Source organism: Pelophylax lessonae (genome assembly GCF_965119305.1).
Source record: "Pelophylax lessonae genome assembly, chromosome: 6".
Lineage (NCBI taxonomy): Eukaryota > Metazoa > Chordata > Amphibia > Anura > Ranidae > Pelophylax > Pelophylax lessonae.
The window spans coordinates 67,396,871-67,421,703 of record NC_138773.1 but is presented as its reverse complement, the minus strand read 5'-3'; the positions used below and the strand labels follow the sequence as shown (position 1 = coordinate 67,421,703).

Sequence of the window (24,833 nt, the reverse complement as noted above, 5' to 3'; positions counted from 1 at the left end):
AGGCTCAGGGAGAGACCATCGTTTAAAGAGCGCCTGCGGAGGCCTCCTACTAGATTGGCTCCTACGTTTTCTTTCCCACCCATTCCTCCCTCACCTTTCACACCTCCTGGGATGGTGCGTCTAGCTGTGAACCCATGCAGCTGGGGTTTACTCACCGTTCCAAGGTTAAGTGGGCCTTTAGAAGGAGGGAGGGCCGGTACCTGTATTGTGGCCTTGGTTTGGCATCTCCTGAAATCTTGTCCTACCCGTCTGGGAAACGCACGCACCCAAGGTCCTGTCGGGGGCAGATCTTAGGTGGAATTTCCTCGTCCCCGGTTTCCGTAAAGATAAACTGCTAATAATAGTTGTCCTCTCCTGGACGTTTGTTGACTCCGGTGCTGGCGGTTACTTTATTGACAGTACGTTTGCTGCTGCTAATTCCATACCCTTGCAGCCTCGTGTTTCTCCACTAGTTATCAAGGCGATTGATGGCAGACCCATGCAGCCGGCACAGGTTACCCACAAGACTGTTCTGGTTGATAGGGGCTGTTCACAGGGAGTCGACCTGTTTCCAGGTTATCCCGTTGTTTTTGGTTACCTGTGGCTTCAGAAACACAATCCGAACTGTGATTGGCAGTGGTTGAGATCCTCTCTTGGTCTCCACAGTGTGGCGCTGTTTGTATCCATAGGCCTGTTAAGGTACTTTGTACCTCCTCTGATTCAGTGTTACCTACTGAATATCGTATCAGGATGTGTTTGACAAGGTGCGCACTGGTACTCTTCCTCCCCATCCTCCGTATAATTGTGCCATAGACTTGCAACCTGGTGCCATTCCCACTCGTGGCAGGGTTTATCCTCTCTCAGTTGTGGAGAATAAGGCCATGGAGGAGTACGTTGTGGATACACTTGCCCGGGGGCACATTCGCAAGTCCACTTCTCCAGCCGGTGCCGGTTTTTTCTTTGCAAAGAAAAAGCGGGCGAGTTGAGACCTTGCATTGATTATAGGGGCCTCAATCGCATCACGGTCAAGAACGCATACCCAATTCCGTTGATTACTGAATTGTTTGACTACCTTAAGGGAGCAACGGTCTTTACCAAGCTTGACTTAAGGGCCCCGTATAACCTTGTAAGGATCAAGGACGGCGATGACTGGAAGACCGGGTTTAATACCAGAACCGGTCATTACGAATCTCTGGTGATGCCTTTTGGCCTTTCCAATGCGCCTGCTGTCTTCCAGGAGTTCATCAATAATGTCTTTTGTGATATGTTGCAGCAATGCGTGGTGGTCTATTTGGACGACATCTGGATTTACTCGGACTCCAATGAATCACACTACCTGGATGTCAGACGGGTGCTGCAATGGTTATGTGAGAATGGGCTTTTCTGGAGGCTTGAGAAATGTGAATTTCACCTGTCTCAGGTTGCCTTCTTGGGCAACATCATTTCAGCTGAGGGGTTCTCCATGGACCCTCAGAAGGTTTTGGCAATTCTACAATGGCCTCGCCCCAGTGGTCTCCGTTCCATTCAGCGTTTCCTTGGGTTTGCCAACAATTATCGAAAATTTATCAGGAACTTTTCTTCTTTGACCAAACCCATCACAGATCTGATCAAGAAGGGCAGCGATTCCCACAATTGGACGCATGCTGCCATCCAAGCTTTCGAGGCCCTTAAGTCTGCTTTTGTTTCGGCTCCCATTCTGTCTCATCCCAATCCTGGTTTGCCCTTTGTCCTAGAGGTTGATGTGTCTTAAATGGGAGTAGGCGTCTTCCTGTCTCAGCGTCGGACACCTGATGGACCCTTACTTCCTTGTGGTTTCTACTCCAAGAAGCTGTCTCCAGCTGAATGCAATTACGAGACTGGAGACAGAGAGCTCTTGGCCATTATCCTGGCTCTCAAAGAATGGAGACACTTGCTTGAAGGTTCTGTAGTTCCGGTTCTCATTCTCACTGATCATATGAATCTGACGTATCTCTCGGAGGCTAAGAGGCTCAAACCCGGTCAGACCAGATCTGCCTTGTTCTAGTCTCATTTTAACTATGTGGTCTCCTATTTGCCTGGCTCCAAGAATGTTCAAGCTGGTGCCTTGTCTCGCAAGTTTTCTGAGTTGTCCAGGGAGGACTCTGTGCAGATGCCTGTCATACCTTCAGATCATATCCTGGCTGCCATCCGTACCAACTTAACCGCTCCTCTTGGGGAACAGATCTTGGCTGCCCAACCTGATGCTTCCACAGAGAGACCTGCTGGCTAATGTTTTGTACCTGAGGGGTTGCGCATCAAACTGTTGCGCACATACCACAATTCCAAGACTGACGGTCATCGTGGTAAGAACCAGATGTCCTGGGCTATTTCTCGTCAGTACTGGTGGCCATCTTTCCACACTGATGTTGCTGCATATGTGGTTGCTTGTTCGGTCTGTGCCCAGAACAAATCTCCTCGGCACCTTCCCTCGGGCCCACTGCTTCCCATTCCCAATGGGGAGCGTTCCTGGTCTCACCTGGCCATGGATTTTATTGTGGAACTTCCCGCATCTCGAGCTTACACGATTAGCCTCATGGTCGTTGACTGGTTCTCCAAGATGTGCCACTGTGTTCCATTTAAGTGGCTGCCTACCGCTCAGGAGCTTGCCTCTGTGTTTTTCCAAGGAGGTCTTCCGTTGCCTAAGGAGATTGTCTCAGACCGTGGGAGCCAGTTTGTCTCCAGGTTCTGTCGTGCCTTTTGCTCCCAGTCGAGTATTCGACTCTCCTTCTCCTCGGCCTACCATCAGCAGTCCAATGGTGCCGCTGAGCTTTCCAACCAAGCTCTGGAGCAATTTCTCCGCTGCTATATCTCTGAACATCATGACAATTGGGTTGATCTACTACCCTGGACTGAGTCTGCCAGGAACTCTGCCGTCAACTCTTCTTCTGAATGTCTCCATTCATGGCCAATTATGGGTTTCAACCCACTGTGTTGCCCGAGTCGTTTTCGGCACAGGACATTGTGGCTGTGGAGGATCATCTTCATGCTCTCCGTTCCTCTTGGGTGCAGTTTCAAGAGTCTTTATGGGTCTCTGCACAGCATCAGAAGCTCCAGGCTGAACGGAGTTGTTTATCTGCTTCTTCGTACCAGGTCGGGGAGAGGGTGTGGTTTTCGATCCGTAATCTCAACCTCAGGGTGTCTACTCCAAAACTAGCACCCCATATTGTTGGGCCATTTCGCATCCCCTGTAAGGTGAACCCGGTGGCCTATGCCCTTGATCTTTCACCTTGCATGCTTATCTCCACTGTTTTGCAATCGCTATATTTCTTCACTTCCCCGTCCTCGTCCCATTCCTGTGGGCAATCATGAGGAGTATAAGGTTAGCAGCATCTTGGATTCTCATCTGTTCTGAGGTCAGGTTCAATACCTGGTGCACTGGAAGGGTTATGGTCCTGAGGAGCGCTCCTGGATTCCCACCACTGATGTTCATGCTCCTGCCCTTCTCTGTGCTTTTCATGCTTACTTTCCTCAAAATCCATTTTTTGCTCTGTGGAGGAGGGGTCATTGAGGGGAGGGTACTGTCGAGGTCTTACCTTGCCCTCCTGTTGGCAGCCATCTTGGACATGTGCAGACTGCTGCCTCTTATAGACTCTGATTGCATCATCACTTCCTGGTGCCTGGGTCGTCGCACATTGATGATGTCACACACCTGACTATATCTATCACCTGCTGGTTTGCTCTCATTGCCCTTGTGTTTGTGTTCTAAGGTGCATCTCTGCTAGAAGTCTTTTGTTCTCTGTGGTCCTCCGTGCCTGGCTCTCGACCCGGCATCATCTGACGTCTCTCCTGGCATTGGCAGACGACCTGCTTCGGCAGAATAGCGACTTCTGGATCTGACCCCGGCTTGGATTACTACCCGCTCCTGGACTTGACCCTGGCGTGTTCCTGCTCTCATTTCCCTGTTGCTGTGCGATTATTATTATTGTTGTTTTCTCCAATAAATTGCTTCATTTTACCTTCATTCCCATGTGGTCTGGTTTCCTGGCACCCTGACACCGATTCAGCGGTGAGTTCAAATTAGTTTAAAAAATAAAAGTTACCCTTCATGTTATGAGACAATGAGATGTGAAAATATTTGTTACATGGCTAAAAAAAAATAAAGAGCAGACTTCAGAACATTGGCACCTCTGCCGTTTTTTTTTCTGAGGTTTCTGTTGTGGACTTCCTGTAGTGTCACCAGTACAGGAAGGGAGGGTAAAGCTCACCCATGGGGCTACAGACACCAGTAAATACCTGACAGAAATTCTAATCCTTCCCACTCTACCCCAAAAGGAAAAGGAATACAAATGTTTGGACCTCTGACATTTGTGGTGTATATTTTGCAGCATTTTTATATTGCTATGAGGTATTTTTACACTTTATTATTCATGTATATGAACAGTTGCATGAGTTATACATACATTGCTTTGTATAGCTCTGTACAGCAGACACGACAGGTTCAGCTGTGCAGAAAAAAAAAAGGATCTGGTTCATGTTAGGGACTGTCCCTCCTACACAGAGCGGATTGTCCCTACACGGTGGAGTCTTCATGAGAAGGACTGTCCCTCCTAAACAGGGACTGCTGTGCCTTCATTCTATGGACTGTCCCTCCTACACAGAGCGGGTTGTCCCTAAACAGTGTTGTCTCTCCATACATTCAGGGAAATCCCTCTCTCCCTCCCCTACTCCGTGCAGTCAGGGCGGTTGCTAAGCGGCGGTTGCTAGGGCGGCCATTTTGGTCAGGGCTGGAGGCGAGCTCAGAGCGGAAGTGCCCGGCTCAGCGCGGCCTCCTCTTCCGGTGTGTGAGATTTCTGCGCAGGAAATGGCGCCGGTGGATGTGACGAGTGTGTCTCCTGTGCAGCAGCCTCTGGCGGACTGAGAGGCGCTCCGAGGCCGCAGCTGCCGCCGGCCTTTTCCCTGATGTCCCTGCAGTGCACTTTATATACATGAGGTGAGTGCGGGCCTCCTCCCTCCATTAGAGGACACCGGGGTTTCCCCTATACACTGCAATGGCCGCCCTGGGTCCTCCCTGCACTGTGACATCCTTCTTCTATAAGGAGCCATGGGGTGTCCCACCTCCTGTGGTGCACGGAGAAGCCCATAGTGACCAGTACAGCTCCTTCCTCACACTGATACACAGCCATAGATCTGAATGGAGCATTACCAGGCCAGTACTATGGAGGCTGAGCCTCCTTATCATCATCATCATCATCATCATCATCAGAGATCTGCACAGCCCAGGACAGAAAGGAGGCTCACATATTACACAGAGGAGGAGGCTGTGCACAGTGCTCACATATTACACAGAGGAGGAGGAGGCTGTGCACAGTGCTCACGTATTACACAGAGGAGGAGGCTGTGCACAGTGCTCACATATTACACAGAGGAGGAGGCTGTGCACAGTGCTCACGTATTACACAGAGGAGGAGGCTGTGCACAGTGCTCACATATTACACAGAGGAGGAGGCTGTGCACAGTGCTCACATATTACACAGAGGAGGAGGCTGTGCACAGTGCTCACATATTACACAGAGGAGGAGGCTGTGCACAGTGCTCATGTATTACACAGAGGAGGAGGCTGTGCACAGTGCTCACATATTACACAGAGGAGGAGGCTGTGCACAGTGCTCACATATTACACAGAGGAGGAGGCTGTGCACAGTGCTCACATATTACACAGAGGAGGAGGCTGTGCACAGTGCTCACGTATTACACAGAGGAGGAGGCTGTGCACAGTGCTCATGTATTACACAGAGGAGGAGGCTGTGCACAGTGCTCATGTATTACACAGAGGAGGAGGCTGTGCACAGTGCTCACGTATTACACAGAGGAGGAGGCTGTGCACAGTGCTCACATATTACACAGAGGAGGAGGCTGTGCACAGTGCTCACATATTACACAGAGGAGGAGGCTGTGCACAGTGCTCACATATTACACAGAGGAGGAGGCTGTGCACAGTGCTCACATATTACACAGAGGAGGAGGCTGTGCACAGTGCTCATGTATTACACAGAGGAGGAGGCTGTGCACAGTGCTCACGTATTACACAGAGGAGGAGGCTGTGCACAGTGCTCACATATTACACAGAGGAGGAGGCTGTGCACAGTGCTCACGTATTACACAGAGGAGGAGGCTGTGCACAGTGCTCACATATTACACAGAGGAGGAGGAGGCTGTGCACAGTGCTCACGTATTACACAGAGGAGGAGGCTGTGCACAGTGCTCACGTATTACACAGAGGAGGAGGCTGTGCACAGTGCTCACGTATTACACAGAGGAGGAGGCTGTGCACAGTGCTCACGTATTACACAGAGGAGGAGGCTGTGCACAGTGCTCACGTATTACACAGAGGAGGAGGCTGTGCACAGTGCTCACGTATTACACAGAGGAGGAGGCTGTGCACAGTACTCACATATTACACAGAGTAGGAGGCGGCTGTGCACAGTGCTCACATATTACACAGAGGAGGAGGCTGTGCACAGTGCTCACCTATTACACAGAGGAGGAGGCTGTGCACAGTGCTCACCTATTACACAGAGGAGGAGGCTGTGCACAGTGCTCACCTATTACACAGAGGAGGAGGCTGTGCACAGTGCTCACCTATTACACAGAGGAGGAGGCTGTGCACAGTGCTCACCTATTACACAGAGGAGGAGGAGGAGGAGGCTGTGCACAGTGCTCACGTATTACACAGAGGAGGAGGCTGTGCACAGTGCTCACGTATTACACAGGAGGAGGCTGTGCACAAGCCTTCTCTCCCTCCCTCTTCCCCTCTCCTTCTCCCCCTCTCCTTCTCTCCCTCCCTCTTCCCCTCTCCTTCTCTCCCTCCCTCTTCCCCTCTCCTTCTCTCCCTCCCTCTCCTTCTCTCCCTCCCTCTCCCCCTCCCTCTCCCCCTCTCCTTCTCTCCCTCCCTCTCCTTCTCTCCCTCCCTCTCCCCCTCTCCTTCTCTCCCTCCCTCTCCCCCTCTCCTTCTCTCCCTCCCTCTCCCCCTCTCCCTCCCTCTCCCCCTCTCCTTCTCTCCCTCCCTCTCCTTCTCTCCCTCCCTCTCCCCCTCTCCTTCTCTCCCTCCCTCTCCCCCTCTCCTTCTCTCCCTCCCTCTCCCCCTCTCCTTCTCTCCCTCCCTCTCCCCCTCTCCTTCTCTCCCTCCCTCTCCCCCTCTCCTTCTCTCCCTCCCTCTCCCCCTCTCCTTCTCTCCCTCCCTCTCCCCCTCTCCTTCTCTCCCTCCCTACCACCTCCTCCTTCCCTCTTCCCCTCTCCCTCCCTCCCTCCCTCTTCCCCTCTCCCTCCCTCCCTCCCTCTTCCCCTCTCCTTCTCTCCCTCCCTCCTCCCCTCTCCTTCCCTCCCTCTTCCCCTCTCCTTCCCTCTTCCCCTCTCCTTCCCTCCCTCCCTCTTCCCCTCTCCTTCTCTCCCTCCCTCCCTCTTCCCCTCTCCTTCTCTCCCTCCCTCCCTCTTCCCCTCTCCTTCTCTCCCTCCCTCCCTCTTCCCCTCTCCTTCTCTCCCTCCCTCCCTCTTCCCCTCTTCCCCTCTCCCCCTCTCCTTCTCTCTCTCTCCCTCCCTCTTCCCCTCTCCTTCTCTCTCTCCCTCCCTCTTCCCCTCTCCTTCTCTCTCTCCCTCCCTCTTCCCCTCTCCTTCTCTCTCTCTCCCTCCCTCTTCCCCTCTCCTTCTCTCTCTCTCTCTCCCTCCCTCTTCCCCCTCTCCCCCTCTCCCTCTCTCTCTCTCCCTCCCTCCTCCCCTCTCCTTCTCTCTCTCTCCCTCCCTCCTCCCCTCTCCTTCTCTCTCTCTCCCTCCCTCTTCCCCTCTCCTTCTCTCTCTCTCTCCCTCCCTCTTCCCCTCTCCTTCTCTCTCTCTCCCTCCCTCTTCCCCTCTCCTTCTCTCTCTCTCCCTCCCTCCCTCTTCCCCTCTCCTTCTCTCTCTCTCCCTCCCTCTTCCCCTCTCCTTCTCTCTCTCTCTCTCTCTCCCTCCCTCTTCCCCTCTCCTTCTCTCTCTCTCTCTCTCTCCCTCCCTCTTCCCCTCTCCTTCTCTCTCTCTCTCTCCTCCCTCTTCCCCTCTCCTTCTCTCTCTCTCTCTCCCTCCCTCTTCCCCTCTCCTTCTCTCTCTCTCTCTCCCTCCCTCTTCCCCTCTCCTTCTCTCTCTCTCCCTCCCTCTTCCCCTCTTCCCCTCTCCTTCTCTCTCTCTCCCTCCCTCTTCCCCTCTCCTTCTCTCTCTCTCCCTCCCTCTTCCCCTCTCCTTCTCTCTCTCCCTCCCTCTTCCCCTCTCCTTCTCTCTCTCTCTCCCTCCCTCTTCCCCTCTCCTTCTCTCTCTCTCTCCCTCCCTCTTCCCCTCTCCTTCTCTCTCTCTCTCCCTCCCTCTTCCCCTCTCCTTCTCTCCCTCCCTCTTCCCCTCTCCTTCTCTCCCTCCCTCTTCCCCTCTCCTTCTCTCCCTCCCTCTTCCCCTTCCCCTCTCCTTCTCTCCCTCCCTCTTCCCCTTCCCCTCTCCTTCTCTCCCTCCCTCTTCCCCTTCCCCTCTCCTTCTCTCCCTCCCTCTCTCTCCTTCTCTTCCTCCCTGTCTCTCCTTCTCTTCCTCCCTCTCTCTCCTTCTCTTCCTCCCTCTCTCTCCTTCTCTTCCTCCCTCTCTCTCCTTCTCTTCCTCCCTCTCTCTCCTTCTCTTCCTCCCTCTCTCTCCTTCTCTTCCTCCCTCTCTCTCCTTCTCTTCCTCCCTCTCTCTCCTTCTCTTCCTCCCTCTCTCTCCTTCTCTTCCTCTCTCTCCTTCTCTCCCCCTCTCTCCTTCTCTCCCCCTCTCTCCTTCTCTCCCCCTCTCTCCTTCTCTCCCCCTCTCTCCTTCTCTCCCTCTCTCTCCTTCTCTCTCCTTCTCCCTCCCTCTCTCTCCTTCTCTTCCTCCCTCTCTCTCCTTCTCTTCCTCCCTCTCTCTCCTTCTCTTCCTCCCTCTCTCTCCTTCTCTTCCTCCCTCTCTCTCCTTCTCTTCCTCCCTCTCTCTCTCTCTCTCTCTCTCCTTCTCTCCCCCTCTCTCCTTCTCTCCCCCTCTCTCCTTCTCTCCTTCTCTCCCTCTCTCTCCTTCTCTCTCCTTCTCTCTCCCTCTCTCTCCTTCTCTCTCCCTCTCTCTCCCTCTCTCTCCTTCTCTCTCCTTCTCTCTCCCTCTCTCTCCTTCTCTCTCCTTCTCTCTCCTTCTCTCTCCTTCTCTCTCCCTCTCTCTCCTTCTCTCTCCTTCTCTCTCTCCTTCTCTCTCCTTCTCTCTCCCTCTCTCTCCTTCTCTCTCCCTCTCTCTCCTTCTCTCTTCCTCTCTCTCCTTCTCTCTTCCTCTCTCTCCTTCTCTCTTTCTCTCTCCCTTTAATATAATGCAAGGCAGAGTTTTACTTACACTTGAGATGTTGCATTTTACATACGGTATATATCTATATGTATGTATATGTTAGCCCGCACTAGTCCTTGAGTCCCAGGTGCTGGGCATGAATTAATGGGGGGGGGTGTCCATTCATTCAATGGATTATTATGAACAATGTCATTATCTAGAATAGTTCTCCAGTATTCTAACAAATCAACTTTCTTTAGTGAAGTTTTGTTAGTGTTGCATTTTTTTGTTCTTATTACTCTTATGTTGTTTGCGATGTTTATGATTTGAAAATGTAATGCTTCATAAACCTGCAAGTCGTTAGTTGATCTTGAACCTGGTCTCCTTGTTTTAGTGGGAGATAGAGCTGCACAAGGCAATGACATGTCCATGTAATTATTATTATTATTGGTGTTAAATCCATCTGTTTAGTTTGTTGTTGTCAGGCTGGCCTCTTGGGTATTGGCTGCTTATTATGACAGGGTAGCCTGTAAGAAAAAAAAATGCAATTGTCTTTAATTGTAGCAAGGGATGTACCTGGGCATGTATGTCATTGTTGTTATTTATGGGGTGCTGAGACATTTCAGAGCATGTCATTTGTAGACGGTACAAAGGAGCTTACAATCTAATGTTCCTGTTACTGATGCACACTGTCTAGGGCCACTTTGGAGAAAAGCCAGGCAGTCGAACAGTACGTCTTTGCATTGAGAAGAAAATGAAAGTCAAGAAGAAAGTTAAGTAAGCACAGATATAATTTCTCCCATACTGTGGTATTGCACCCCTCTACATGCTCTGGTATTCTATCCTGGGTTGGGCTGGGACTTGTAGTTCTGGGGCTACACAGCGACATGATGACCAAGTCTGCTGCAGGGTGTGTCTTCGGTGCAAACGGTCCAATTTTATGCGACCTCTGTATAGCCTTTTATATTTCTGGGATTTCTAATAATTTAACAAGAGTTGTGTGTTGCATAACATGTGTTTGTGTTTTGCTTGTGGTTAATTACTCATGCCGGTTATGTCATCGTTCAACTAACATAGATTTTCATTTGCAGAGAATTGGAAGCTGCAGCTACCAAAGACATTGAAGGAAGTCTGCGTAGGTGAGTGTTCTGCAAAGCTTCTACCTGGCTGTGTATTTTAGTGGATGAATGAACGCTCATATAATCAGCGCCTCGATATGCCAGCCACAGTCTAGGTGTGACTCTCATGCCTTGTCGGTGACTCAATGTTGTAAAATTAGAAGCTTTGTATGCTGCTTAATATGTAGGTTGCAATGTTCAGGTACCCGTATTTGTATTTCTAGTGAATGGTATTTTTTATTTTATAATTAAAGAGCAATTGCAAAGGATTGTTTGTTTATGGTATGGCAATATACCTTAGCCCCAGTGCAGTTTCAGAGAACAGAAGCTGTTACCATGAGGAGATAAGTTTATTAGGTCCTCATATTGTTTAAAGGAAAGACACATGTAGAAGATTTTAAGTGTAACAAAACATATATATATTATATTTCAATTACATAAAGCTCAACTCTGGTTATTTAAAAAAAAAATCACCCCTTGCAGTGAGGCTGTGCTGGGTTGATTGCATGCTTATGCCTTAGAGCAGGCATGTCCAACCTGTGGCCCGGGGGCCGCATGCGGCCCAGAACCTCAGGCAATGCGGCCCCCTGACTATTTATTTTTTTGCTTGGGAGGAAGGAAGTCGAGTCGGGGGCACGGCCACAGAGGCAGCCTTGGAGGGGATCATCCACTAGTTGTGTTAAATTAGTGTTGGGGGGGGGGGAGGGGGTGGTTGCAGCAGCACGGGAAGGGCGCGGCGGCATTTTATTACTTATATACCTTAACTATAGTATATATTTTATATGCGGCCCAAGACAAATTTCTCTATACTCAATGTGGCCCAGAGAAGCCAAAAGGTTGGACACCCATGCCTTAGAGAAAAATGAAAGGTGACTCACTAGGTCCTCCACTCCTCCCCGCAGCATCTGAATCCCCCATTTTCCACTGGCCTAGGGTCCTGTCCTCATGAAGACCAGAGTAGGGTCCATAGCCCTGCACTGGTTGTGAAGATGCCAAGGAATAGTCCACCACCAAGAGGGCCTGTGTGGGGAGCAGAGAATCAGGTTAATAAAACTTTCTCCTCTAGATAAATTGGGAAAGTAACCCCTATGCAGTGCAGGTGCAGCCTTATTGCAAGGAATATATATTTTTTTGTTTTACTTGAAGTTGGGCTTTAAAATGATTCTAAAGGCTGAAGGTTTTTACCAAAAACCTTTAGTGTACACCCCCCCCCCAAACAACCCCATCTTGATCCAACAATGTGCACAAGAGCAGCGGATCTCCCATTCTCTCCCTCCTCTGACTCCCACTGCTGTCAATCACAGCCAGTGAGGAAAGAGCAAGGGGTGTGGCTGAGCCGCACTCCTCTGTCTTATGAACACTCAGAGCGTGGTTCAGGATCGAGCACACACAAGTGCCCCCATAGCAGGCAGCTTGCTATGGGGGCACTAGGCTGGGGGTGGGGGCACTAGGCTGGGGGTAGGGGCCCAGAACACTGGGGAGGGACCCAAGAAGAGAAGGAGCAGGTCTGCTCTGTGCAAAACCATTTCACAGAGCAGGTAAGTCTAACGTGTTTGTTATTTTGATTTTAAAATAATTTAGCATTAACAATCACTTTAAAACTGAACTCCATGATTCATGTAAGTTTGCTCCATATGAGCCATGAAATATTTACATTATAAGGCTTCTAATAAATATCCTGTTTAGTAGAAACGTACCTTTTTAACATTGTTCCCATTGAAGAAAATGCAACTCTGGCTGGGCACCCAGAGTGGAAAGCATGGAGGTGGATGTGCCAAATCCGATTGTGTTGTGCCACAATGAGAAGTTAAAATTCCTGTCATGCTATGGGGAAGTGGGTATGGGAGGCAGGACAGCCCAGGATTCTCTGACATGGAGTCAGACTCCCGGAGTCCACCCAGTACAGAGAGCAATGTAATTATGTCACCGTTAATTGTAAAGAGAACTGCACTAGGGAAGTTACATTATTCTTGATCTTTAAGGATAGTTTACAGACGGGTATGGTGCCAGCTGATTGGAAAAAAGCCAACGTGGTACCAATATTTAAAAAAGGGCCAAGATATATCCCGGGTAACTATAGGCCGGCCAGCCTAACATCTGTAGTCTGCAAGATTTTGGAGGGGGTGTTAAGGGACCACATACAAGACTTTAGTAATGAAAATGGTATTATAAGTAGTAATCAGCATGGATTCATGAAATCGTTCTAGCCAAACCAATCTATTAACCTTCTACGATGAAGTGAGCTGCCACCTAGATAAAGGAAAGCCTGTGGATGCGGTGTACCTGGACTTCACAAAGGCCTTTGACACCGTTCCCCACAAACGCTTACTGTACAAACTAAGGAAGGTAGGTATGGACCATAAGGTGAGTACCTGGATAGAGAACTGGCTCCAGGGGAGAGTCCAGAGGGTGGTGATTAATGGGGAGTACTCGGATTGGGCGGGTGTGGAAAGTGGGGTCCCCCAGGGTTCTGTCCTGGGACCAATCCTGTTTAATTTATTCATAAATGATCTGGAGGAGGGGATATCTAGTACAATCTCAGTATTTGCAGATGATACTAAACTAAGCAGGCCAATATCTTCTATGCAAGATGTGGAAACCTTACAAGCGGACCTGAACAAAATTATGGGGTGGGCAACTACATGGCAGATGAGGTTTAATGTTGAAAAATGTAAAGTAATGCACTTGGGGGCCAGAAACCAGAAAGCAAGCTACTCACTAGGGGGGGAACCTCTGGGTGAGTCTAGGATGGAAAAGGACCTGGGAGTACTGGTAGACAACAGGCTTGGCAGTGGCATGCAATGCCAACAGAATACTGGGATGTATAAAAAAGGGGATTCACTCCAGAAATAAAGAATTTATTCTCCCGCTCTACAAGACTCTGGTCCGGCCACATCTGGAGTATGCTGTCCAGTTCTGGGCAACGGTCCTCAGGAAGGATGTGCTGGAACTGGAGAGAGTCCAAGGAAGGGCAACAAAAATAATTGGGGGAATGGAGGACATCATCTATGAGGAAAGACTACAAGCACTGAACTTATTCTCTCTGGAGAAGAGACGATTGAGGGGGGATATGATATCAATGTACAAATACTGTACTGGCGACCCTAGCATATGGAAAAACCTATTCAGAGAAAGGAAATACAATATATAAGGAAATACGTGGCCACTCACTAAAACTAGAGGAAAGGCGGTTTAACCTTAAAATACGCAGGGGGTTCTTCACTGTAAGAGCAGTAAGGATGTGGAATTCTCTTCTGCAAGCAGTGGTATCAGCAGGGAGCATCGATAGTTTCAAAAAACTATTAGATGGGCACCTTAAAGACCACAACATACAGGGGTATACAATGTACGGTTAACAGCAAACACACACACACATCATAGGTTGAACTGGATGGACGGATGTCTTTTTTCAACCTCCCTAACTATGTAACAAGACACAGGATAATAGGGGGCTTAGTGGCCACTGGTGTTAAGCCCCGTACACACGTACCGATCGTCGGCGAACGATCGGCCGTCTTTTGTCCAGGGCTGTCTGTGTCTGTTGAAAAGTGCAAAAGACTGCACAAGAATTTTGTCCGCCGACTGCAGAAGTGATGTCATGTGATGGTTTACTTTCCCTGTGTTTTTCCTTTTCTGAGCATGCCCAGTCTTGCAAATCTGCTGTCTGTCGGCCGAAATCTGTACTGACTGGCGAACAATCGGCCGCTCTGGTGTCGGCATACAAAAATTTTAATGCTTGCATGACAGATTCTTTTCGGCCGAATGTGCGCTGTCGGAGGCATCATACTAACAAGCCTACAATCGGCAGATCGGTCGTCGGCCGAAGCTTTTCGGCCGACGATCGGTACGTGTGTACGGGGCTTTAGGCAACAGATATTAAGGAGACGGAAGTCTTTACTTCTATAAAAAAAAGTATGTGTTTCTCACAGCCTGGATACCTATCCATATAACAAGAAGAATTTTTTTATAAGAAAGGTACATTTTTATATTCATTCAATAAAATTTGAACCTGGAGTTCAGTTTTAATCTGATGACAACTTTGTATCTAGTAATAGTAGTGTTGACTTGCATATCGCCAAATGTAGATTATTAAATTGTATTCCTGAGACTTCCATTGTGAGGGTGGCTATGTCTATTCTTCATGGTCCCAGGTATGTAAGAACATGGCCACCCTTCTCTGCCTCCTCCCAAGATGAACCAAACATCCCGCACCATCTCATACAAGCTCAGTTAACCAATTCTTTAAAGAGGTTGTAAACCTCAGAAATTAAAAAAACAAAACGAACACCTGAAAGACAAACAATGAGCTAGTATGCATTGCATACTAGCTCATTATAAAATACTTACCTTAGAATGAAGCCCCGCAGTGCCGACCACTCACCTCTCTCATGGGTGACATGTTCTGTCGCCCTTCTTACGGGTTTGCGGCATCCGGCCATCTGATTGGCTGGGGCCGTGATGATGTCACTCCCGCACGAGTGGCCGTTCCTTCAGAGCGCATGCGCCAGTGATGTCACTGGCTGCATGCAAAGTAAATATCTCCTAAACGGTGAATGTTTAGGAGATATTTACAGTACCTATAGGTAAGCCTTATCATAGGCTTAGCTATAGGTACAAGTTGCAGAGGAGGGTTTACTTCCTCTTTAAAATATAAGGCCTCATGCACACTGGACATTTTTTACGGCTGCTCCTAGGGGCATCAGGCGGTTTTTAATTTTCTTACAGCCTAAAAACGCCTCTCCATGTTATTCTATGTGTCAATGCACACATAGGCTTTTAAGGTTGTAAGTGACATAGCCATTATCAAGCTGCAAAAAAAAACCCCAGGGCCCGTGTGTCCTGGAGCAGCAGCGTTACAGCTGTAAAAAAATGCCTTTTTTCCTGGTGTTGGTACTGGCATTGCAGCTCATTTCTTTAAAACGCCCTGTGTGCATGAGGCCTTAAGGTGAATTTTTTTAGTTTTGGATAGAGTGAAGGTATAGAACACTGGTCAGGTTTTTATTGCTGCCTGTGTCCCCGTTTGGGAGATTCACCCGCTCTATTTGTCCTGGTGTCCGTTCTCATCAAAAGTGAAAGAAAATCCAGGTTTTTTTTTTAGTTGTCACCAGAATAGGAATAGAGGGGAAATCTGACAGATATTTATTTTGGTGACAAGCAGGGAGTCCCTCAATTTGCTGGGATTTCCTCTCGCTTCCTGTTTTGTCTATGGAACAGGAAGTGAAAGAATCTCTATAATAGGACACATATCACAAAAGAAAAAACTTACCGCTTATAACCCTCCTTTATCCAAAATTAAAAAAATAACTTTTAGTTCTACTTTAAACTCTCCTCATGGGTTCCATTGTCAGAGACACAATTTCCAGGGTTTTTAGTGTCTCTCTAATTGGCTGCTCTCTCACTCTGACTGCAGAGAAAGCGGGTTAATTCATTGGTTATAGTTAGTATTTTTATGAGCTCTGCCTTTTATTACTATGTAATGCATTCCCATTTTATTGGCATTCTGTAAATATGTTGTTTAGATAACAAGTGTTTATTGTACCATTATTAATATAACTCATACATAAAGTGTTTGAAGGCTAAGTTCACCTTTAAGAAAAAAATAAAGCACTTTGCAGGAAAAATGTGCATTTATTTTTTCCATAGGAGCCTGCAAAGCATTACACCTGTGATCAGTGCAATATGAGGCTCCTGTAGACCCCTGCTTCAGCTCTCTGCCTGCAACTCTGCACAGGCTTTCAGTTAACCGGAGGAAGTGTCAATAGGCTACAAGTGTACTGATTATTGCACTTGTAGTCCATTCAGAACTGCACACAAGTCTGTCTGCTATGGGGGCAAATGGGACCTTTGGTTTATTCATTCAGAAATTTCTGTGAATGAATGACAACACGGCTTTGCGGACAGAGCCCCACACAGCAGTGGCAATTTTAAATGTGACAGCAGCTGCGGTGAAGAGTGACCCTCAACCCATGCATGTTTTTATGGGGGGTGGGAAGCGGGTGCTTAGGAACCTATTTCATGTCACACCATAAATATGGGTGTAACATGTTCCTAAAGGTACACAAGGGGGAGGAGGTTGAGACTTTAAATGACGTGTGACACGTCTCATTTGAAATCTCAACCTTCTCCCCCTTGTGTACCGAATTGGGATGGAGGTGATTTTTCGCCTCATTTAAAGTCCCAAAACCTTCCCTATTGCTATGTTCCTAAAGGTGAACTTAGCCTTTCAGTTCTGCCTAAGAATTACCTTATTAGCCTCAAAAGCTTCCTATATGTACTGCTCTAGTTTTAGTATGTTATTAAAGTGACACTCTCATGTTTTTTTTTTTGTTAAAAATAACAAACATGTTATACTTACCAGTTGGTTTTGCGGTTTTGCATTGAGCAGCCCAGATCCTTCTCTTCTCAGGTCCTTCTTATGCTCTCCTGCCCCTCCTTCCTGTTGAGTACCCCAAAAACAAGCAGCTTGATATGAGGGTACCTGAGCCGAGCCACAGCGCTGTGTTGTGTGTCCATTCAGACACAGAGCCACAGTCCAGGCCCCATCCCTCTCTCTCCTGATTGGCTCACTGAATTTGATTGACAGCAGCAGAAGCCAATGGCGCTGCACTGCTGCCGAAGCCAATCAGAAGGAAGAGTCTCGGGCAGCCGAGACACTTCTGCAGCATCGCTGGATCGAGATGGGTTAAGGTAAGTATTAGAGGGGCAAGGGGCTGCTGCACACAGGTTTTTTTATCTTAATGCATAGAATGCTTTACGATAAAAAAACATTCTGACTTTACAACCCCTTTAAGCTTTCAGGACTTGTAAATGCAACCACCACTCTGAATCTAAGACCTGCCTACTTTATGCCACTCTGTGCAATGAATGTCACAGTAGCCAATATCTGTGCTCACTTGGCAGGGGACCAATGGGTGGTAGCACTTCACCCCTAGGTGTGGAAAGTTCAGATCTTAAAGTGAACCTTGCACTAACTTTTCCAGTCTGTATGATCGAATACCTGACACATGCCCATATACAGCAACAGTATAATTGCTGTATATGAGTGCTTTTTTGTATCGTTAAGGGTTAGTTTACATAGGTACATATACCCTTACATCCATAGTTCTTGCACCAGGATAGCACATAACCCCACCCAGAAGCCAGGTAAAAATTGAGTGTGACAGGCACATCATCTGTACGGAACTTAAGGCACATCCAAGCGTGTGCTTGCGTACAAGTATATATTCTGAATGCTGATTGCATCCCAGGCTGCTTATCTATCCCTGTACGCAAGTATACATTTGGATGTGCGTGAAGACCTGTACAGCCAATATGCCTTTCAGTATCTCATTGATTTTTACCTTTCTTTTGTGCGCATAAATGCCACTTCATAGATGGATGGGTCTGTGCGCCCTTGTTATTGAACCATAAAGAGCAGTCCTTCAGCTTGGGGGCAACTATATCTCTCTAGATTGAGAGTATGTAAATGGAAGCTTTATTCCTCAGTCACCTAACACACTCTGGTCAGGGTGCAATATTGTAACTTCATAGCAAGAAACAAGATAACCGGGTGCAACAGGGGGGCTGACTTGGGTCAGACTTGTAAACACTATTATGTAACTACTGGTGCCTTTGCACTTCTTGGCTATGTCATCTCTGAGCCCACATTCAGGTCCAGGAAGTAGAGATAAGAAACTAGGGGGGGCATCGTCAGGGGGTGTACTGTCATCTCTATGAGAAGTAATCCAAGCAAAATTCTCCATGTTTTTGTATTCTGATTTTTAGAGAAATAGAAATGACCACATTTACTGTCTCTTTATTTTTTTAGGGTTTCCTTAAGATAATAAAAATGAAACGGTCAGTGTTTTAATTCTTTTACTCTCATGAAAGTTGTTATAAATGATCACCTTGTAAAATAATCCATTTAGTTTAAAATAGAAATCAAAGGCAAAAGATTTTTGTATAGATATAAAAAAAAAAAAGGTATTTATAATGTATTTTTTTTATTATTATTATATATTTATTTTTTTAAAAGTGATCACATTCCCTCTTTTCTCAGCTGCATAAGAGCTTGGGGTGGGGGGGGGGGGAGAAGCAGCAGCACACAGAGCTTCTCAGTGAATGGCTGTGCAGCAGGGGTGTAACAGGACACGTCTGATGATTGGAGGAGTGCATACTGCGTTCCCAGCACAGTTTGTGAACTGACCATGGTGTTCTCTCCTGCTTAGTGTGGTTAGTTTTTACTTGGAAAGCAGAGGGACTGGCAGGAACACCACGGATTGCACACACACAGGAAGAAATACAAAGAGAACAGGATACTTTCTCATACAAGTACACGGTACAGCAGGCACATATCAGGAGTATGAAGTTTTGGGGTAACACACGCTTTAAATCTTTGGTTGTTTTTATAGTGTAAGCGTTTGCATTGTCCATATAACCCCTTAATAGCCATTTTATTTTTTCAGCTTGTCTTTACAAAACTGGACAGTTTGTTGTGGTAGAGGGACGGTTGATCAAAGGTATTAACTGTAACTAGGCTGGTAGCTTAGCAAACATGGCAACGGTAGCCGACCAGTAAAGATTAGACTTCTCCAATCTCTTCCATTTGTTTCATCCTCTAATTAATGGACTTCTACAGGATTCTGCCTGATGAGGCTACATCCACTGTTCTGTCATTTGGTGTTTGCATTGATTACATAAAGGTTGTTCCTTATGCAATATTTCAAAGCAGGCATATTAAAGCTAGTATACTTAGGCTTTTGAAATCAGTTTGTGGTGTTCTGTCATAAGTCAATGTAAATGCATGCTAAACACATCTCAGAACTCAACCATGTAATAGCCCTAAGCCCTGGTTCTCACTGGTGCGATTTCTGATGTGTTCCAGAACACATGGAATTGCATGACAAGTCAAATAACTTGACCTTCTGTGGAGGCCATTCATGTATATGTAGTGTGAACCAAATGCAAGTTTAAAAAAGGTTGTGTGTGTTTTCTGCATGTCCCTGCTTTCTTCCTCCCCTCTCATCCTTGGACTATGTCTTGGTGCAGGAGAGAGATGGACAGACCAGGACATAAATCACAGCTGTATCCAAATTGCATCAGAATCGCATCGCACTACAACTTGCGCTGCAAAACTGATTCAGCTTGCTCGGCATCAATGTGAACCGAACTGATTCTGGTTCATTCCATTTTTAAAGGCGTTGTGTTCCATGTGGAGCAGGATCACATTGCTGCACGCTAACGCAAGCATATATCGCCTGTCAGCTATAATGGGGGTACTACACTAAAATGGCAAAAACTGTTACACCCTGTGTCACTGGTAGAGACCACAGTGAATCTTCACCTCTCTCTCCACACAAATAATTCTCCTTGACAGCATAGAACAGGGGCCCTCTGATATTACAAAGGAAGGGCCAGTTCATTGTTTTTCATACTTTTTGAGGGGCAGACTTTGGCCAGTGGGAATAGAAAATGCCCCAACAATAGTGGGAGTAATGCCTCGTACACACGCAACGATTGTTGGCCGTGAATTTTCGGCCAACATCCGATCGGCCGATTGTCGGCTTGTTAGTATGATGCTTCCGACAACCGACTGCGACTTTTCGGCCGAACAAAATCTGGTGTGCATGCTATAAAATTTTTGTTGGCCATCAACAGAACGGCCGATTTTCCGTCGGTCAGTACAGATTTCGGCAGACAAAAATCAGATGAGCTAGACTGGGCATGCTCAGAGAAGAAAAAACACACGGAAAGTAAACCAGAACATGACATCACTTCTGAAGTTGGTTGTTGTTGGCCGAAACAATTTGTGTGCAGTCTAGAGCACATTTCAACCAACACAACAACACTCTGGACAAAAGACGGCCGATCGGTCGGCCAACAATCGTTGCGTGTGTACGAGGCTTTAGCAACCCCCTGGTTCAGTGGAAAGTGGGGTTAAAACAGTGAGCCAGGGTTGGTGGTCAGTAAGTGTAAAAAATGGCCTAGTGTCAGTAGAAGGAAGAATAATGCCCCATCATTGGTGTCGGGGGGTTTTCTCCATCATTCATGTCAGACGCAGGAATTCAGCTCATTTAGGCCCCATGCACACGGGGCGTTTTTAACGCCGCTGTAAGTAGCGTCAGGCGTTTTCTTTTTGCAGCCTAAAAACGCCCCTCCATGTTGTTCTATGGCCTCATGCACACACAGACGTTTTTGAGCTGTAAGTGGCCTAGGCGTTTTTAAGCTGCAACAAGAACCCACGACCTGCGCGTTCTGAGGACCAGTGTTATAGCGTTAAAAACGCCTGACGCTGCTAAAGGCTGAATAACGTTGCTATAACGTTGCTTAACGTGCGTTAAGCCACGTTATACGTTTTTTTTTTCTTCCATTCAAAATCAATGGTTCCCTATAGGAGCCTATTGATTTGAATGGAAGTCGCACCGCAAGTCGGATCCGACTTGCGGGACGACTTGCGCTGTGAGAATCTTAAGGGGGAACTCCACGCCAAAATGGGAAAAAAACGGCGTGGGGGTCCCCCCCAGGTTCCAAACCATGCGCTTCGCTGGTATGGAATTTGAGGGTAGCCCCACGCCGAAAAACGGCGTGGGGTCCCCCCCAAAATCCATACCAGACCCTTATCCGAGCATGCAGGCCAGGAAAGGGGAGGGGACGAGCGAGCGGCCCCACCCCCCCCTGGACCACACCAGGCCACATGCCCTCAACATGGGGGGGTGTTGGTGCTTTGGAGCAGAGGGGGCTCTGCATCTCGGCTCCTAAATGTAAAAGTGGCGGGTGTATGAAAATATAAATCACGGAGATCTCGGCTCCGTGACTTATATTTGCATAGACGCCGCCGCTTTTACATTTAGTAGCCGAGATCAGGGAAGTGACAGGGGTAGGAGCGGAGATGATTTCATGTTGCAGCCGAGATGTTTTAATGTAACCGCGGCAACAGCTGATGCGGTGTAACGTTACAACACACTACCGTGAAAATTCCCTACCCTCCGGAGCTCTGAGCATGCGCACTGCTAAACTGCTCAGCTGTTCAATGACGTAGGTGCATCGGAAGTGATGAGGGTAGGGAATTTTCACGGAACAGCTGCTTCTTTTTCAAATCTGTTTGACAAAGAAGCCAATTTATCTACTTGTTTCTCACGGATACCTTGACTTTACCAGTGCGCAGCATATAGCCTTTGTGTATAGCAGGGGTCCTTAAACTATGGTCCTCCAGTTGTTCAGGAACTACAATTCACATCATGCCTAGTCATATCGGTGAATGTCAGAGTTTTACAATGCCTCATGGAATGTGTAGTTCCACAACGTATTTTGATGATCCCTGGTGTATAGGATGGGAATGACTCAAGTTTGTGATGATTTCAGAGGACGCCAAAGCTCCTCTCTACTCCCTGAAGTGTAACTTCACCGCTGCATTGGTTCCCTCCCCAGTCCCGAATATGACGCCATTTTCTGGAATGTTCAGACCTGGGAGAGAGCAGCGGCACATCTGCGCGCTTGCAGAGGGGTTTTCTATGCATGAGCAAGAACTCCGCCATTTCTAATGTACAGGCATCATAGTTGCTAGCGATCTTTATGCGCATGCGCCAGGAGCTTGGTGCGTGTGCACACGTACGGTCTCTGCTGTAACAATTTCGTAAAGCTGAAAGAACTATAGGAAAAACTTTTTTTTTTTTTTCCGGAGAGTAAGGAAGGGTTATAATCCCTGTCAAATTATTTGCCATCTGTGTTCCCTTGGTGAGATTTCCCTTCACTTCCTGTCCCATAGTCAAAACAGGAAGTGGAAGGAAATCCTTGCAAAGTACAGCCAACCACTGTCTGACGTCACAGAGCTGGTCCAGGCTCAGGTAAGATTGTGACAATAGAGTCAGGATCTGTCCACATGCCTTGAAAGGCACCCTGCTCAGCCTCCCAGCGAGATGCTACGAGCCTGAGCTGGCCGTTCCCACAACCTCCCCAACTCCAGCGAGCGTGGTGGGGCAGAGTAGAGAGCTGCTGACTTGACAGCAGCTCTCTGCTCGGGGAGCTGTGTGAATGGAGCGATTGGTGGTGTTTGATCGCTTGGTTCTCAGTGTTAGAGATGCCGGGGGACAGATGCTAGGTAAGTATGATAATTAAAAAAAAAATCCCACACTTCTCTTTTAAAGAGGAAGTAAACCCTCCTCTGCAAGTTGTACCTATATTTAAGCCTATGATAAGGCTTACCTATAGGTACTGTAAATATCTCCTAAACATGTACCGTTTAGGAGATATTTACCTTACATGCAGCCAGTGACGTCACTGGCGCATGCGCTCTGAAGGAACGGCCGCTGGTGCCGTTCCTTCAGAGCCCCGTGCCGTGACCGTCGGCTCCCGCGCGCGTACGTGACGTAATCGCGGGTCTGGCCAATCAGATGGCCGGATGCCGTGATCCTGGAATACGGGCGATTGAACATGTCGCCCGTCATACAGGTAAGCGGGGGCACGGCGGGGGCTCGTTCTAAGGTAAGTTTTTCATAATGAGCTACTATGCGATGCATACTAGCTCATTATGTGTTTCTCTTTCAGGTTGTAAAAAAAAAAAAAATGTTAAATGAGTTTACAACCTCTTTAAGGGAATCCACTGGGTCCCCCCTAGGTCACCAGAACCAGTGTCCCCATTGCAAGATTTCCCCTCTATTCTATTTTTATGGACAACCCACAGTTTGGGATTTTTCTTTTACTTTCACTTTGGGTGATGGTAAACAGGACAAATAGAGAACGTGAATCTCCCTAATTGTGTCACTTTTAGTGTTGTCACTGTTGCTTCATGATGATTTTTGACTGGTAAATATTACTTCTACAATGGCTACAATGTGCTGAGTGTGTCACATGTGCTCTTTAAACCATGTAATCCAAGGATGTTGTTTTGGTAATGCGTCACTGCTTTCTGTCCTGCAATGGATACTTTACTGATAGGGCCATGTACAATTCAGAGATCCTTTCTAATTAGCTTATGCAGTGGTGTTCTTGCATTCCAGCATGGAACAGTTTCCTCCTGTGCTAGTCTTGTATGATAAGCTGATGTGATTAATTTACATTTTGTATTTATTTTGGCTGGCTGATCAGTGTGCATTATTGGCAGCAATTGCTCATGAATGGTTACTCTGATGCTAATGTCATGATTGACTTGATATGATGAATGAAGCCATGTTTATGTTAGAGAATTTGGCTGTGTGCAAATGCTAATCCCTTCCTATTGAAGGCATTTCTTTCTTTCTTATAGCGTTGACAAGTTACACAGTACTTTACATATTGCACATTCACACCAGTCCCCAGCCCTCAAGGCCCTAGCAATCTAAGGTCCCTATCTCACATGCATACATAATAGGGCCATTTAGACAGGAACTGTTTGCTTCTCACACTTAGTGTCGGAGGAAACTTGAGTACTTGAAGGAAACCCACACAAGTACAGGGAGAACATGCAAACACCATGCAGATAGTGGGGTCAATTCACAAAAGGGGGTGGTGTGACACATTTAACCCAAATATCTCATGTGATATGAAAATGTGAATTTACTACGGGTTTATGTATTTACCGCAAAGACTAAGAAACGCACAAACCTGTCAATCCACAAAAAAAGTGAACAAAAACATTTGTTAAATAAGGGATGTTCTAGCCATAAGTTTATTTAATGAATTAGCTGGTTGTTAAGGAGTCGGCACCCTAACAACTATGAATCATCTGTCAGCGGGATTCCCAGCTGACTGCAGAATTTAAACTTAAAATGCTGATAGTAAAAAACAAAAAAGGTATGCAGTACCCGCCCCCAGCACCAACAACCCCCCCCCCCCCAAAAAAAAAATCCATACCAGACCCTGGGCCATGCAGGCCAGGGCAGGGGTGTGGAAGGAGCAAGTGCCCCCTAAACCATAACAGACTAAATGCTCTCACTGTCCCTAAAGCATTTTGTCCCTGTGTTGAGGGCAGAGGCCTCATGAGCAGGAACTCCGCCATTTCGAATGTACAGGCATCATAGTTGCTAGCGACCTTTATGCGCATGCGCCAGATCTTGGTGCGTGTGCACACGGTACGGTCTCTGCTGTAACAATTTTGTAAAACTGAAAGAACTATAGGCAAAACTTTTTTTTTTTTTTCCGGAGAGTAAGGAAGGGTTATAATCCCTGTCAAATTATTTGCCATCTGTGTTCCATTGGTGAGATTTCCCTTCGCTTCCTGTCCCATAGTCAAAACAGGAAGTGGAAGGAAATCCTTGCAAAGTACAGCCAACCACTGTCTGCTGACGTCACAGAGCTGGTCAAGGCTCAGGTAAGATTGTGACAATAGAGTCAGGATCTGTCCACATGCCTTGACAGGCACCCGGCTCAGCCTCCCAGCGAGATGCTACAATGCCCCCCCCCCCCCCCAAAAAAAAAAAAAATCCATACCAGACCCTGGCCATGCAGGCCAGGGCAGGGGTGTGGAAGGAGCAAGTGCCCCCTAAACCATAACAGACTAAA

At 47.5% G+C, this 24,833-nt stretch overlaps 1 protein-coding gene across 5 annotated transcripts in view; it reads left to right on the top strand.

Moving 5' to 3' along the window:
- The first annotated feature begins 4,667 nt into the window (after window positions 1-4,667).
- TNRC6A (trinucleotide repeat containing adaptor 6A) overlaps window positions 4,668-24,833 on the top strand; it is a 191,944-nt gene continuing 171,778 nt past the window's right edge. For 4 of the 5 annotated variants that reach the window (XM_082261070.1, XM_082261068.1, XM_082261071.1 and 1 more), the window contains exons 1-3: window positions 4,668-4,927; window positions 9,959-10,038; window positions 10,353-10,400. In XM_082261070.1, coding sequence (XP_082117196.1) covers window positions 10,016-10,038; window positions 10,353-10,400 — 71 coding nt within the window. In that variant the 5' untranslated portion in view covers window positions 4,668-4,927; window positions 9,959-10,015. The remainder of the gene's footprint in view (window positions 4,928-9,958; window positions 10,039-10,352; window positions 10,401-24,833) is intronic. The other variant, XM_082261069.1, reaches the window with a different exon arrangement.